The 16,892-nt window shown below is 41.1% G+C and overlaps 3 protein-coding genes across 3 annotated transcripts; 1 reads left to right on the forward strand and 2 right to left on the reverse strand.

Moving 5' to 3' along the window:
* Nucleotides 1-2,718: 2,718 nt before the first annotated feature.
* EAF02_011435 (uncharacterized protein) lies at nucleotides 2,719-5,538 on the reverse strand (the record flags this gene model as incomplete). Its single annotated transcript, XM_038907482.1, has 5 exons — nucleotides 2,719-3,706; nucleotides 3,756-3,906; nucleotides 3,955-4,769; nucleotides 4,824-5,197; nucleotides 5,485-5,538. The coding sequence occupies 5 exons, from the start codon at nucleotides 5,536-5,538 to the stop codon at nucleotides 2,719-2,721; spliced, it is 2,382 nt and encodes a 793-aa protein (XP_038752704.1).
* Nucleotides 5,539-9,468: 3,930 nt separating this feature from the next.
* Nucleotides 9,469-10,689, reverse strand: EAF02_011436 (uncharacterized protein; the record flags this gene model as incomplete). The annotated part of the gene is made up of 1 exon (XM_038907483.1): nucleotides 9,469-10,689. One exon carries the CDS (start codon nucleotides 10,687-10,689, stop codon nucleotides 9,469-9,471), a length of 1,221 nt encoding a protein of 406 aa, XP_038752705.1.
* Nucleotides 10,690-14,850: 4,161 nt separating this feature from the next.
* On the forward strand, nucleotides 14,851-16,628 carry EAF02_011437 (uncharacterized protein; the record flags this gene model as incomplete). Its single annotated transcript, XM_038907484.1, has 2 exons — nucleotides 14,851-14,863; nucleotides 14,917-16,628. 2 exons carry the CDS (start codon nucleotides 14,851-14,853, stop codon nucleotides 16,626-16,628), a joined length of 1,725 nt encoding a protein of 574 aa, XP_038752706.1.
* Nucleotides 16,629-16,892: the final 264 nt, after the last annotated feature.

Genomic DNA, 16,892 nt, shown 5'->3' on the forward strand with positions numbered 1-16,892 from the left:
CCTCTTCAGCCGAGATCGTTCTTTTCCAGGGGAGGGTCCCCTTGTGTGTTTGATTGCGTAGTGGATCATTTGGAAGATCATCGTCCACCTTGAATCGATCCAGAACCGCTGTAAATAGAGCGTCCGCTTTCTCTCTTGTATCGCAGATCTCCCGCTCACCGATTATTAGGGAGAGGGATTTCGCATTACTTTCGAGAGTCAACTTATGCCATCCCATAATTCGATAAAGTTCTTTATCGTCCTTGACCCCATCTAGACGCATAGCCCAATAGGATCTCTTGGCTTGTCGCACTACTTTTTGTAAAAAGTGTATAGCATGAGTCTTCCTTTCCAAGTCCGTTCCCCTCCGTACTTCTATATATGCTCGATAAGCTTCTCTACACTCATCCATCCACCATAGCAAAGCTTTCCCTGCCTTTCGATCGATCTTGCCAACCACTCGGATCGATTTGTCTAGCACTTTCGCAAGCTCATTAACATAGATCTCGATCTCAATTGTGATCTGGATATCTACATTACTAAGATAGGCTAGCTGATTAGCCATTAGTCCATCCAATCTTGGCAGATCCGTTTCCTTTATCCGATAGTAGTACTGATCCCACTCTATTATTCCACGGTTCGCTAGATTGGTAACCTGAATAGTATGATCAGATCCACAATGGAGTTCTTCCAACACTTCTATATAAGCGAATAATACATTGAAAAAGGTTAGATCTAGCACATGCCCTCTTACATAAATAGGTATGCCTAGAGTACCTATAAATTCTATGCCCTGCTCGTTTGCCTATATTGCAAGCTGCGCCCCTTGATTGGCTGCGATCACCCCCGGTTCCCACAGCTCGTGCTTTGCATTAAAGTCCCCTCACTATGCTAGTAATGTGGTTGATAGAAAAAGTATATTGGGAGTAGTTACACTTTTGAGAGGAGGATTAGTATTCTGAATGAATCAAAAGCAGAACTTTGTGTTAATGTTAACAACTGAATCAGAGTATATAGCTCAATCAATTATAATAAAGCAAAACCAATGATTAGCTCAAATACTTCGAGATATAGGATACAAAAGTTTGTTATAAAGAACGGATCTATTGTCGATATAAAAGGAAACAATCAAAAGGCTATAGCTCTAATCAAAAATGTATAACTAATTGATAGATCAAAGTATATTGATATTGTATATTACCATGTACAGAATCTCAAACAGAAAGGAAAGGTCGACATCAGCTATATTCCTACAGACAAAATGATAGCAAATGGATTGACGAAACCATTGACTAAGGATGTATTCAAGAAGTTTGTAGAAATGCTGGGAATGACAGATCATTACGATTGATCTAAGGGGGAGTGTTGAAAGGTATGGTTTATGTGATTATAGAGCAGGGAGAGCTAGCCCCAATTAGTATTAGTAAGAGCTTTATCCTATATAGAGCTCTTCCTCTCGGAAGTGGAAGAACATACTTAGTACACTAGTCCTCCTAATGCCATCACTTTCTACCCTATGCTTCCCATCTTATTCCCTGTAGAGAGTCATACTTAAAACAATATTCGAGATATTTATTATTATTTCTCTCATAAATCTTAAATTTTATATTTCATATATAATATGAAATATGTAATAGAAAAACTTTTTATTATAATATTATTATTTAGTAAATTATTAATAATTATAAGTATATACGAATTAATCACTTAAGATATTTTAAGCTAATACGAGTAGTCTAGGAGATATATATCATTGTATAGCTATATCGATATACTCTTTATTATTCACTAACAATTTCCCCCCCCCCCCTCTTCTTTTCAGGTTCAAAAAAAGATACTTATTACTTAGATAGTTGAAAGTATCTAGGTATTGAGAAATGATCAAACCCGACCTCTTTGTTCTCTCTCCTACATCGAGTCTACCTCCCACCCATTTGCCTATTATCTATCTATCTGCTTACCTGCCCTCCCTCCACCTCTCGACCTTCCACATCGGATCACGTTCCAAAATATGAGATATCATATACACAGTATATCAAACTATATCACATCCCACCACTAAATTCAAATTCACAAACAACTTCACAAGTAACTTCACACAAAAAAAACTCTCGCATCTCGAATAACTCACATTAGAGGAATTCAATCTAAGTAGACACCTAACAATGAGTCGGCATCATACGATATCATATTCTACATAGCCCAAGCAATCTAGCCAATGCGAATTTTCTAGCCATAGCCAAAGCAATATGTGCATCATCATGCCAAGTGCCAAAAGTTCCAACCTGATGTTAATGCCAATGTCGTTCATCCTCCTTTTGCAAGCAATCATGCAAGCTCCCTCGCTGCAATATTAAGTTTATCTTCCTCTCAATCGTCTTCCTTTAGTCTTTCATCTCCTACTCATCTCTTTCTCCATATCCCACATGTTATTTCCCCCTTCCCCCTTCCCCCAACAAGAACCTCTCGTCTTCATAGTACATATAGTCCGACAGTATAACTAATACAGTGCGCTTAAAACACAAATTTATAACAATAGTAGGACAAGCAAAACAACACGCTAAAATGCAACGCAATCATCTGAAGAAGAAAACCACCTCCCATCGCACCCATCAGCCTTAGCTGTCCAGCTAGTAGTATAGCGATACTTTAAACCTCCATGACAAAAGAAAATTACAACAAGAGCAAACAATACCAAAGACCATCCGCTTGCCATCTTGATGTTTTTAGATGGATCAATTAATCAATCCTCAAAGTAAACGGACTACCACTCCTCATACTATCCTCATCTTCAAGATCAACACTTTTGTGCGATCTCGGTGTCCTTGGTTGTCCTGATGATCCATTGTGCTGGATAATAGAGAAATCCCTGATACTTCCCGCACTACTATCTGCCTTGCTCGTAAATGGTATACTTCTTCCAAATCTTGGATCTACAGACGGGGCGAGTCTATATCTCCTGCTGTTATGTTGTGAGGCTTCATCGTCGACGATAACGATCATCCATACACCAATTGAACCATTAGAGCCCATAAGTGGTGTACAATGAATCCATCGTGGTCGACCATCCATATCATCCTTTGTTACCCAACGTACTTTTGCAGTGACACCTCGTCCATCAGCTAGAGCTTGAGTCAACTCCTCACGAACACGATTGCTACCCCCTATTTTCGCCATGAAAGGCGATTGCAAGATGCCAGGCACTCTAAGTGTCGGACTTGCAAACAAAATCCTTAAACTTGGGTATGGACGAACAAGAAGATAATTCTCATATATACCACCAAGTTTTCCACTAATACGTCCAAGTTGTGAATTTAGATTCTCGGGACTTGTACTCTTGATATGTAATCTCGGTTTATGCCAATTTCCTTTTTGAACATTGCTGTCAGGGTGATCCTCCTCAGTTTCTTTGTGCATTCTTCCTCCCCACTTGCGTACTGTATCCAGCTCTTGCATATTCAACATCTCGCTTAATTCTTGGAATTCGTCTTTCGGTGGTGGTGGGAATTCCTCCAATTCTGCGTCGGGATTTGCTGCTCGTTCTGCTTCACGTTCCTGGGCAAGCTCATCTGCCGCAACAAGACGTTGAAGAGATTCCAATTCCGAGCATTCTTTGACCAAACCCGAAATATCGACCTGTGCACCAATGAAATATCGAATCGTGCCTCTACTATCGCATAGTGGGGCACACATTAGAAGATTCATAAATGGAGATCCATCTCGTCGGCTAATATATAATTAGTCATCATATCCAAGAGTGTTCAGACAAAACTTACTAATTCAGGAAAGTCTCGCAATGTTCTTGACCGGCTTCAATCTTCTCTCGAATTCTCCTCACACTGAAGGGGTTTGTTTTTGGTCCTTGCAAGAACCTGCAATTCCTACCAAGAACATAGCTCATACCATACTGTGTGGTTCGGTGGAATTCTAAAGTATGGTTAGCCAAAGTCTACCAATTAGCTCATTATAACATACCCTCGGAGGCAAAAACAATAGGGTTATCCGGACGAGAAGGATCGGTTAAACAAAAGACCTCAGCTAAGCCCTCAGATGCCTCTCTTAGATGCGCTGGTAAAGTTCCAGTGATTCGTCTCTGGATCGATATACTAACGGTCTGTATATATGCCCACGTAATGTAAGCAGGAAGATCCTCTCGAACCAAAACATCGAAAGCTTTTGCTGCCTTTTCTTCTAATGCAGCGCTCATTGTCTTGGAGGCTGCAGTCGCAGTAAAATCGAAACCAGGAATTGGTTCCAGAGCTTCTGCAATCGCATTTGAATACGAAATAGCCTTGAGTGCTTTAACAGCATCTAGGTAATATATGAGTATAGGAATTGAAGAAGGTCTATGTGCGCCTAGAAAAGAAGTGAATCTCAAGAGTAGCGAAGGATCACTGAAAATAATTCGTAAATGCTCTGTCGAAAAGAGTTGTTCTGATCTTGTCTCTAGAGAATATCGTTTGCCTCCCGTCTCAGTTGCTGCCACAAGATCAAAAGATCCAGGATCAATATCTTCTTCATTCAATGGTTCCAACACTTCTCCTTCTTCTAGAACTCCTGTCTTTTGCAGTGCTGGTAGAGATGTCGCATTTGTTTGATATGACGACACGGAACCGCCTCGAGAACGCGAACGCGAACGCATTGTCGAAGGCGAGGATAATGATTGTGGCGAAGAGAGTATGCTTGGCTTTGAATCTCTAATTTCTAAACGCTCTTCTCTCTCTGGAATATCAAAATGTTCTTGTAGATGTTCTCTAGACTCGCGGTAGTCTTCGTTGTAAAGACTACTACTAGGATGTGTCAACTGACTTTGTCAAAGACGTAGATAATTGTTCAAAACTCACCTTGACCGCAGAGGAATATCAACTTGAGCTTGTAGAATCTTTGCCGACTTGCTGGGTGTGGGTGATGCAGTTCCCCTTCTGGGAGTGCTAGGATCAAATAGTCTCTCCAACGAATGTCTTCTCGATCGACTTGCTTGTGATGGTCCTGCCAAATGGGGACCTCCCACACCTGGCCTATGGGGTTTGTAAAATGGTATGTCGTTCACTTCTGCACCGCCTTCTTCTTCTTCTCCTGCACTTGCTTCGTCGATTTTGGTGGGGAGCGTAAAGCCGGGATTTTTTCCATAAGTAAGTGTTCCTGTACGACGATCCGCTAAACTTTGAATGTTCATTTCTGCAGGCGCGGTAGATGTCGATTGATTAGGGTGAGGAAACTATTTGTGGCAAGAGTGATGTCAGTTCCGCCATAAAATAATATCTCGTCTCGTCTTTTTCACAAATCTCAATTGAACATCAATGGCTGAACGACAATGCGCCGTATGACAAGAAATAAATACAAATGAAATTATGTGACGCTTTAAAGCGGTCCCCTTATCCACAATTCACGAGAATCCATTAATTCTCCGATGAAAATTAATAGTACAGAACGAGCGAAATTGCGGAATGGGTAAATTAGGTCTTGGTAAATGAAGGAGAAAATTAATGACAACCATCGACATACATGGGATGTATCCTGAAGGCTGTTCCTTCTCTTCTGCTTCAAGTGTTTCCACATCTATGCAACTAGCAAAGAAGATATCCTCCAAATTGAGTATGATGAAGATATGTATGTGCCTCTGTATCGATTCAGTGGCAGGAATGGAAAAAGATATACAAAATTGGAATTCCCCCGAGAGAGGAAAAAAAAGACAGAAGGATGGCACAGACAGGTGTGAGTAGTTTTATGACATACCAGAGAGAGAATTGGAGGAGACCTTAGACGAGGCGTACTTCGATTTCTATTTCCATTTCCAAATCCATTGCCAAATGCGTTCCCGTTCCCACCAATAACAGAACTACTTCCGTTCAACACCTATAATAGTGCGCACACCAGGACCGTACGCACGACCGTTTCTTTGGAGGGGTTGTTGTGAAAGTGATGGATCTCCAAATCCTGTTTGATTTCGTCGCCGACATAACGAATCCTGGGAGTATCGGGAGTCTAGGATTATTTTCTTGGGCGAAATTAAGGAATTGACGAATCAAGAGAGGGAAACTGGTGTCATCCCTGTGGCGATGGAAATAGTTTAGAAAGTGGAAAGTGGTAATAAGTGTGGTACTGGTGCACGTGGGCAAAAGATTAAAAATTAAGAAAAATGTTTTAATTCCCCATTCTAATACGATAAGTGAGTGTGAGTGTCCGACGACGGTATCATTCCATTGATATAACGTGACCCTAGGTGGAATTGCTTTTTGGTGTGAGAGGTCGATGTACTTGAGGTTCGTAAAAAGTAAATAAAGGTATGGTTTCTTATTGGTTCAATTAGTTCAATTAGCATTCGAGGTGTAAATTTGTGCAAAATACCTATATCAAAGGAGGTAGGTTGTTGTGGCGTAGCTATCGATCCATCTGAAGGTCTAGGTATCTCTGTTTACCCAGATAGGTGAGTATCTAGGAGTACCTAGGTAACTAACTACCTAGGTCGGTCCGCCGTTTCCTAATTTCCTACCCAGATGATAAACTTAGTAATCTGGGGCTGAAAAGCAAAGAAGCTACCATGACCATGACCATGACCATGAATGACATTGACCCATCAATTTCCTCATTCGATCAAGTACGACTTTTGAGAAGGAACCGGCAAGAGAGAGAAAAACGTGAATCGTGAAGTAATGGTAATTGGTACTCACTGCTCAGACGACTGATTAGTTCCAGTCGTATTCATTCAGTGGCTCTTGAGTCTCGAGTCTCGAGTCTTGGCTATTGATCTTAGCGGGATATATCCAGATAAATGCATTTGACAGATTGGGCGACGACGGTTTAGATTTCAAGACTTGAGATGAAAAAAGAGTCCTTGCCTTGGGGAAGCACCTTGGAAGCGTTCATCCAATGTTTGGGGGGAAAGGGAAAAGAAAAGCACATTCTTAAGGGATAACATGGGATTGCACATGGGATTGCTCATTGCATTGTACAGTGCATGCACATTGCATTGTACACGGTAATATCGTACCAAAAGAAAGACTTTCTCGTAAAACTTACCGTGTTGAAACCAATTGGTCAGATACCTCTTACCAAGTAATTACCCAGTCATAGAAAAAAGGAATACCGTCGCTTTGATTGCCCTACCTACTCAATGAGTGATACTTCAAAAAGACATCTTATCCAATGGTATGCACTTCCCACTCTTTGCCTCTCAAGCCCCTCTTATATATACTAGGTGGGTATCTACCCCAACCAAACAGATGTTGGTGCAATTTAAGTGCAAGCTAAGTGCAATGTTACTAGTAAACGTTGGAACTTCTTGTAACCTGCGTACATGTACATAGTACCTACCTACCTAGTAAGGTTATGATACAACATAATAAATAGTACATACACCAAATTGAGACAACACCAACGGTGTAACGGTCATTGTGACAGTGACATGGGAAATACACACTCGAGACACGGTACCTGATCATCTCTTTGTCCGTGACGAAAATATCATCGACATGCTTTGGAGTCTTGACCTTCTTATCTTATTCTCCTCGAGACCGTATTATCGGCGAATTGTCTCGTACTGTTTGTCCTGTTTTGGGTACGATGTACATCAACGCCATATGACTACCTAGGTACTCAGTGTTCTGGCCCTTTATTAATCGTGTACCAGATCTCGAGCTGATCTAATCTATCAGATCTCAAATCCCATCGAGCCAGTCTCTACGTAACCGAAAAAAGCGGCGGAAATTGACCACCATGCAAAAGAACTTTAACAATTAAGATCTCTTCTTTATATAACGTTAAATAATAAAAACATTTGATACCAATGCAAAAATGACTCAAATTTTCATTAAATTTTTTCAAATTCAGTATTTAATTTGAAATAAATTTATAATCTATTAAAAAAGATTTTTGAAAGGGTACTCAATTTCCGCCGCTTTTTTCGGTTACGTCGAGCCAGTCCTCACGCACAACTACCACACGGTTCGCCTACGATGCAAGAGAAAGGTGACCGATCTTTGAACCATTGTCACTTGGACCATGCACAAGACGAGATCGTAAAATTGTATGTACAATCGAAAAACAAGGTACGGAAGAAGGAGAAGAAGCAAAGATGTGAACGGGCGGAGACGAAAAACGAGTCAAGGCGGAAAGGATATCACCTGGATGTCTATGGGTGGGTGGCTCAGGTGGGTGAGGATTGAGTGGGGCTGGTGGGGCGGATATTTAATTATATCCATTGCATGTACCTCCTTATTAGTCCCTCCCTAGTGGATGGTCCATGTAAACCCTGAAAGATTTGGAATAACTTCATCTAAAGTCTGAAGATTCAACATCAATCAATGTATGTAAGAGTCTTATATCAATGTATTGACATCATCATCTCGTTCGTCATCTACCAGTATCGTCAACATTATCTATTCTCAATATCTTCCATCGTCATCATCATCTGTGAGACCTTGGAAAACATCATTTCGGAGAATATTCATATTCAAACAGTGTACACTACACTACCCAGGTGCTATCTGCTATCTGTAGAAACCTCATCAGCATAGTGCATATACCATTGATGATACCTAGTCATTCATACAGATATATATCACTTGCCTCGGAACGATACCTAGTGCACAATAACACAGGTGATACGCATCAGAGAGACCATCATTGTTCAAGTGTTCAAAAACTGTAACAAAGTATTTCCTCGTACTAGGTAGGTATTCCACCAACTCGCAATGGTTTGTCCATTGAAATCTACTATTGTTGTATCAATATTCATCACCCAAGTATTGAAAAGTTGCAAAGAATCATGATCCATCATCCATCTCATCCCGCCTCTTCGCCCCATCCACTTTACATTACATATCACTTACTTCCCTCCCGTCAAATATTTGATCTGCTATCATCATTTACAGTTGAGATTCCGCCATTCCCAATTTCCAAACCAAGCTGAAAATCAAATCATTCTGTAGGTAGGTATCCCTAGGTATTCTTCCCATCTCATCGGATAATCCATCATCTCAACCATCGCCACACGCCAGATCTGCAATGCTTTCATCTGTACATCATGCAAACCCCAGAAAATATGACAACATCTGTCAACGACGCAAGGACTCAATGGTCATGAACCCCACACGTGATCGACATGTGCTCCACGTTCCCGTGGCAGTGTGCGGGATCTCTCCGTGGACATGAGGCTAAACTTTGATGTAACCTTAATGAGTGATCGCAAAGATCTATTGAGGGCTAAGAGCCGGCACACTAATCGTCCAGATATAAGATTACGGTAGTGACCCTCAAGTGCCAGACGTTCAGTCGTCGATCTTTCTCTCTCAAACCAGGTCATTCCTTGTTTCTTGTGTGTCGCCTTGAGTTGAGAGTCACGGTTCCCCAAGAAATTCATGACCAAGTACCGTGATCAACAATTGAGATCATCTCATGCTTCGTCTGTTGAGTAAGATTATGGTCGGATTGAACATGTAAAAAGAAAAGACACAATGACACAATTAATGGATGAATCCACCTGGCTCATCAAAATCCATCTCCATCGTTCCATTCTCTACCGGCTTCTTCCGCTCGATTCAGAGCCACATCCCCACGTTTCATTGCTTCTTCCTTGCTTATCTCTAGCCAGCGTTGGATTTCATCAATCTCCCTCTCTAGCTTCTCTTTGACTGCAGAGTCGGGTTTTTCCGAATTCTCCATTTCATCTCCTCTTCCTTCATCTATCAAATTCTGCATCTCTCCATTCCGTATATTCCAGTCCTCGAGTTGAATATTCAAATTATCCTTTTCGGTTTGATTCTCCCAATAAGCTTGATATTCCATCTCTCCTCCGAAGCAAATGCCATACCCATCACAATAGCAAATGTGTTCCTTTGGGCATAAAGTCGTCTGTCCTGCAAACACAAATTGCCATATATATTCCCACACTCGACCACTTATGTAATCCGATATCTCTGTCCTCAACAACCAATCTCGATAGGAAATGTATCTTGCCAGTGGTAGAGTTCGAATCCTCTCTTTCGAAACGGCAAATTGTGCGCAGCAAGGTTGTGCAAGCACTTTGGGGACAGGTTCAAGTGGGAATAGTTCCAACCATGCTCTGGCCATAATCGTCTGCTCTTGTTTGTCATCATCCTCCTCCACTATTCCTGGGTGCATCCAATCCGGACATCCTGGATGCCAATGACACCGTAGATTCATATATCCTTCTCGTATAACGCGTTCGGAAGAGAGTCTCGAAATCATCTGAACTGCATCGAGGTCGAGAAGTTCATTGTTATGCCATGTCATCTGGTGCGAATGCATGAATATGTTAACGTCCGAAAGATTATTATAATTCTCAATGATATACGACAGGTATATCATCACTTCATGACCTTTATTCTTCGGGGGATGATATTCGGCTTTCGCATCGTTCGCTGTATATATGGTTGATTGGATACTCGTATCGTTTTCGAAATTCTCTCTTATCCAACTCACATCTTCCTCTTTCGTACGAGAGATAACGAGCATCTTCGAATATGTTGCAGGGAATGGTTTCACAATCCCTGGACGAAAGGATATTGGTTGTTGCGTTTCTTGCACCGTCCTCCATTTCGCACCAGGTAGTTGTACATCATTGTGCCATTGACCAGCCCCTGATTCAATCGGTTCCCATCGAGTGCTGAGAAATGGCCTAACGAGGAAAAGCAAACATGTCGCTGTGAGTAACGAAGCAAAGGGGATCAGTTTCTTCGGAAAAGGCATCGTCATATGGAAGTAAATGAGAAAGAAGCAAAGGAGAAAGCAAATTTCAATTCTTCCTATACATCAATGATGAAATGATCTATTGACATTCAAATCATCATTACTCGAAGTCATTATCATACATTAATATTTGATTATTCAATAACACTACGGGCTATCTATAGATAGAGCTTGTCTATATTACGAAAACGGCAAGCAAAGAATGAAGGAGTGACGGAAGGAGAGTTTTTATTTCGTCTAGGGGTGAGAGGGTTTCAGTTACGCTTTCCTTTTTGAGATGATGGAGAAAAAAATTCTGAACGCGGTTTGGGGAGGTGAGTGATGAGTATGAGTGATGAGTGATGAGCGGATTGCGGTATGGATTGGTGGTGGGAGGAGGAATGAAGATTTGTGTGCTGTGGATGGATGGATAGATGGATTTGGAATTATTGATTGGGGTTTTGGGGAATGGGAATGGGAATGGGAATGTGGGTTGGAATTCTGGGGATGATGGGTTTGGAATTTTGGAATTTTGAGAGGGGGTGGGATGGGATGGGATAGGATAGGAAATAAATTAGACTTTGGATTTTGAAGATCTTTAAATTTCTCTTTTGGGTATTCTTGAGGGGGAGTTGAGAGTCGAAGTTGAGAGAGTGGGAATTGAGGAAGGAGGAGAGGGAGGGGTGAAGGTTAACTTAAGGAAAATAAAAAATAGATATGAAGTATTTAAACTTTGGAAATTTATTACTTGTTTACTTGATAGGTATTCTTCACATATGGGAAGTTGAAAATGTAATCTTACATATATATATATGTATGTATTTAGTAATAAATATACGATCGGGTTTCTCTTTTTACTCGTGATGTGATGTGAATTAGTTCAGTTTGATTATAATTCTTCAAATGGTTTTTTTTTCGGTTCGAACGAAAATTGTGGTTTGGAAGTTGTGATTTGAAAGTTGTGATTTGGAAGTTGTGGTTTAGAGGTTACAATTGGAATTTCCTATGATTATAATTATGATCAGGTATGTTTGTGTTTATATTTGTGTTTATGTTTATATTTATGTTTGTATTTGTTCTGAAAATAGAATACTAGGTAGAATATAATGACTTTGAATTTCTATCTTTCGAGAAATTCTTACTTTATCTATATACTAGGTATATCCATTCTTTGCTCTTACTTTTACTTTTGCTTTTGCTTTTACTTTTGCTTGCTTTGCTTATATTACTTGCTTTACTTTACTTTGATCTCATAGTATATAGAATTAATGACTAGCTAACTATTTAGTAGGTATCTATCTAGGTGTCTATCTAGCTACCTATCTAGCTGAATACTTGATGTTTATGAATTTTCTGGTTTGGAGGTTTGGAGGCTTGGAGGTTTGGAGGCTTGGAGGTTTGGAGGCTTGGAGGTTTGGAGATTATAGATTAGAATATGGTTTAATAAAAGGGGAGTGGAGTGGATTGGATTGGATGTGAGTTAGTTGATTTTTTTGCTTATATGGTGAAGGGATGCTGTTAAGATGAGAGGAGAGGAGATGAGAGGGGAGGAGTTGAGTTGATGCAGGTATAGGAGATGTGGGTTGACTGTAGATATATATATATATATATATTTATGGATTTGTTGTTTCTTTATTCATTTATTAGTGTATTCATATGAATGGATATTCGTTCGTTCACTTCCTTCGTCATTGCCATCGTTATTGACATGTAGTTAATCATCGAGAAATTCATCTCATTCATATTCTCTCATTTTCATTCTCTTCCTTAATCGAATTTCGTCACATCATAACTAGATTCCCCGACTCCCATCATCCAACATCTATACCAATCAACCCACCAAAACTTTCATTCCCCTCCACCACACTCCTCACCCGCTCCGAAAAACAAGTCGCCCAAGCCTACTACGCCTGCTGCACCTTCCACGGAGCCGAAATCCCCTCCCGCTCCTGGCACTGGGCCGCCACAAGTTACATCTACATAATCAACCTCCCCGATTTCGGCACCGACGACACTAACGACCCCTCTCCTACATCGACTCCAACTCCTGTGGTCAATTCGCCAAAACCATTATAAACGATACCTGCGATAACATCCTCGCGGATACCAAAAAGATGAAGTTTGAAAACATACCTAGTTTTCTGATGTATCAGGATATATATGTTATGTTTAGTTGAGCGTGAAACATTAGGGGATGAAAATGAAGGGTTGGTTTTGGTTGTGAGGGCTGGATGAGGAGAAGTTGAATTCGAGGAGTTTTGTTAGGGTGTGGTGGGGGGAGATTCTTAGGGGAGGGGTTGGGATGGGGAGGGGAGATAGGAGAGCGGGTTGGGGTGTGGTGTGGTGTGATAGTGTGATGGTTAGATGTATTTCTTGAATTCTGAATAGATATCACTCACACAAGAAAATATGAAATTGCTGCTTAGAAACTCTTTCTCCCTACCGGCCAGTTTATATCGTGGAACTTTCTTAAGCTGCATAAGATAGGGAGAATACATGTGTTTATTTATATATAGTATAAGTGTATCCTCCATGTTAATCTTCCCTCTCTATCTCCCATCCAGATACTGATTGATACTTGTATCTTCCTTGAGATTTCATTCCCAATACACTTGCATGTAAACCATTTACGTCTTGTGGATATCTGTGTGTGTATCTCAATCTAGTTCTCGAGGGCTTCAAACTTGAGATTGCATATACCACTAGGCTTTCCTCTGTATATCAACTTCCTTACTTAGGCCCTAGCTGGAATCAGGAGTAGAGTAAAGAATGGGAGTCGATAGTTGGGATTGTGTTGTCAATCCCGTGTTCGAGAAAAGATCATGAGAGCTCGAGACTAGAGGGAAGTTTGATTTGGTAAGTTAATTATATCAATAAGTTCCGATCCTGGATGAATGAAATATTAACTGGCAGCACTAAACTCGCCAAGTTTAAGACTCTTTAAAGTCATTTTATTTCGAAATCGAATGATAGTATAGGAAAATTCTGAAGCATTGAATGATACATTAGAGCTATGAATTGTAAGCTCTTCCACGTTTTGTTAAAATCGTTTATTAAAAATATTGACAGGTCGATTTACTAAGACTTTTGATTCTTGAAAAGGGAAGAGAAGTTCGGCGAATTGGTATGATTATGGTCCAAGCTTTTGATACCAAGAGGATGAGAGGACCTCGAGGACTTCACTTCTCAAACTCAATTTTGTCCTCGACTCACATTGCTGATATTGTGAGTGGTTGAGAATTCATTGATTTGATAAACACAGCACTGATTGTGATAAAGAGAAGAGAAGACGAAGTAAGGTGGGGAATTGTTCAAGCGACGTTGCGTTTTTCGATGGCTTACCTTACATTGTTTTCAATTGATTGACATGTTTGGGGTTTTCTGGTACCTTACCTAGTATTCTTGGAGCTGGGTAAATCATACCCCCTGATTTTTACACCCAGGAGTCTGTAGATATCGAGACGGGTGTGAATGAGTTCTAGGTAAACATTATTCGCAAAGATTGCGCACGTATTTTATGGATGGGTATGGATGCGTGTTGACACCACTGCACTGCACTGCCGTCGTCATTGTTGTTTTGCTGAGCAATTGGTCCATCCAATATCTGGTTGGATAAGTATTCAACTTGAGCCTCACTGTTTGTTTTTCTCTTTTATCCCGTCTTAACCGCTGGAGTTGTAATTCATGATTGGCTGGATAATTCTGGGCCAATCAAATAGATGTATAAGATTACGTTTTCTATTTACTAGGTATTGATGAGTTGGCCTTGCTGCGCAAATCAGCTGCGCTGATAAATGTAAAGTTTACATAACATCAGACGACTTTTCATCGCCTCCTTTGTGTATTTGCGTGTTTTACAGTGTTTTATACAAATTTAAGATGCTTTGCGAAGCGTGCGAGAAGATATTTTGTGGCCGTCATATCTTGAGAGGGTTATCATCCCCGAAGCGTAATCCTCATCATTCTTCTTTGCAATCAATTATTGATGCTTCGGCCTCTGGCTGTTGGATTTGTTATCGACTGCTGGCGTCTTTCAGCAAGAATACAGATATTAAGGATGCAATCGCAGGAATCTCTACTTTGATTAGATCCTCAACGTGGGAATTATATTACTTATCAGACCAACGACAACCTTGGTTCCTTAGTTTTAATTTTGGATATTATCATCATACATTCACCGTAATGTCACACGAAGGTAGGTCGAAGTTAAAAATCTTGCCATCCAGCTCTACTTATAGTTCAATCTAGAGTATGGTGCGCCAGACACAAATCATGTGTCGAATGCAGGCGATACTACAATGTCAGATGCTGCACTGGCACAAGCCTCGAAGTGGTATCGTGAGTGTTTATTGAAGCATACCCTCTGCACCACTTCACTGGCATCTAAGTGTGTCATGCCAACTAGACTGCTTCGAATTGATGAAGATGAAAAATACGTCAGGCTCGTTATGACAAGGGAAGAAGTGGTCAAAGACTCACACTATTCAACCCTAAGTCATTGCTGGGGAAACTCTGATATTTTAAAGCTTACAATTTCGAATCTGGAAAGTTTTAAGGCTGGAATCTCTCTCGAGCGACTCCCGAAGACATTTATTGAGGCTATATTTGTTGCTAGAAAGTTGTCCATTCCTTACGTGTGGATAGACTCACTTTGTATCATTCAGGACTCTGTCGATGACTGGCAGACTGAATCTGTCTCGATGGAAGATGTCTATGGCAACAGTAGTCTGAACATTATGGCTGAAGCCTCCAAAGACAGTCATGAGGGTCTTTCTCGATCTCGAGACCCAAAGATGTTGGAGCTGTGTCCAGCAGTCCAGTCAAATTGGGAAGATGCTGATAATGATCTGTTACATATATTCAACAAAGACATCTGGAGCGACAGATTGTACACTCAGCCACTGTTGGATCGAGGCTGGGTTTTGCAAGAACGTGCCTTGTCGCCTCGCTCACTCCATTTTTGTGATGGTGAACTACTCTGGGAATGCAGGGAGATGGCTTGCTGCGAAACATACCCAACAGGGCTACCAGAAATTTGCAAGAGGGAGAATTTCAAGCTCAGGCCACTTTCAGGATCCGATTCATATGAAAGGAAGTATCTGATAGACGGAGTTAAGAGGACCATGAAAGGCATTGCTTACGATAGATGGGTGCAGTGGATTCATCTTTACAGTCAAACACATCTAACGAAAGATTCGGATAAACTAATTGCAGTCAGTGCGCTGGCCAAGTGCACGCGGGCAGTTTTTGATGATGTCTATGTGGCAGGCCTTTGGAGATCTATGTTTGCCGATCAACTTGTTTGGTGGGGTAGTCACACTTCTCGTCCAAAAGACTATCGAGCACCTACTTGGTCTTGGGCCTCGGTCGATGGCTTTGTCGCACTTCCTTCAATCTTTCCCAGTAACAAATATCACATTGAGATCGATGAGGTACGAGTTACGCCCGTTTCCGGCGTCGATGACACTGGTTCCATTTCGGATGGATACTTTCGTGCGCGGGGACTGCTAATACGTGACAAACTTGTCAAAGAGCAGGGAAATCGTGGGACTCCCTTCCTCGCCGGGAGAGATGGAGATACAACTGTGACTGTAGTGCTAGATGCACCGTTCGACCGAGGCGAAGAAAGGGTGATAGTCCTTCCTATCTTGACAATTTTGTTTGAGCTGTATTTTGAAGGTGATTGCTTTAATGCATTACTTCTTCAGGAGCGGGCAATGTCACCAAATGGCTTCTATACACGGATAGGCTGGGCGTTGGTCGAGAATAGTTATGTAAAGAATAATATGGCCTTGGGCAACCCCCAAAGTTTGTCCGAGTTGAAGTTTCCAGGAAACCATGGCGGTTCAAGTTCTGAATCAAACAAGTCGACCCAAGATGGGGGAGGTGCAGATTTCGACGTTGAGTTGGATGAGAGTTTGTATCTAGAGGGTTCACTGGGATCTTTTGTGGTTTATTGAGAGGTGTTTGGCGGGGATGGATCGGATGGGTAGTTATGTGGGATGGGGGTATTGCAACGGAGAAGAAAGAGAGCCGGGCAAGTTCTTTTAAATTTTCGGGATTTTTCATATAGGGATGGAGGTATATACTTGGTATGCGAGTTTGAGGTCTTTTATGTGGTTTATATTTCTTATCAATCATCCAGTCGAATAACACCAGCTAGCTGTCATTGCGCGCTCAACATAATGTGAGCCAGTATATCGAATCGGATTATTGTAGAATCT

This window comes from Botrytis sinoallii, assembly GCF_014898435.1.
Source record: "Botrytis sinoallii strain Bc 23 chromosome Unknown BSIN_032, whole genome shotgun sequence".
NCBI classification, from domain to species: Eukaryota; Fungi; Ascomycota; class Leotiomycetes; order Helotiales; family Sclerotiniaceae; genus Botrytis; species Botrytis sinoallii.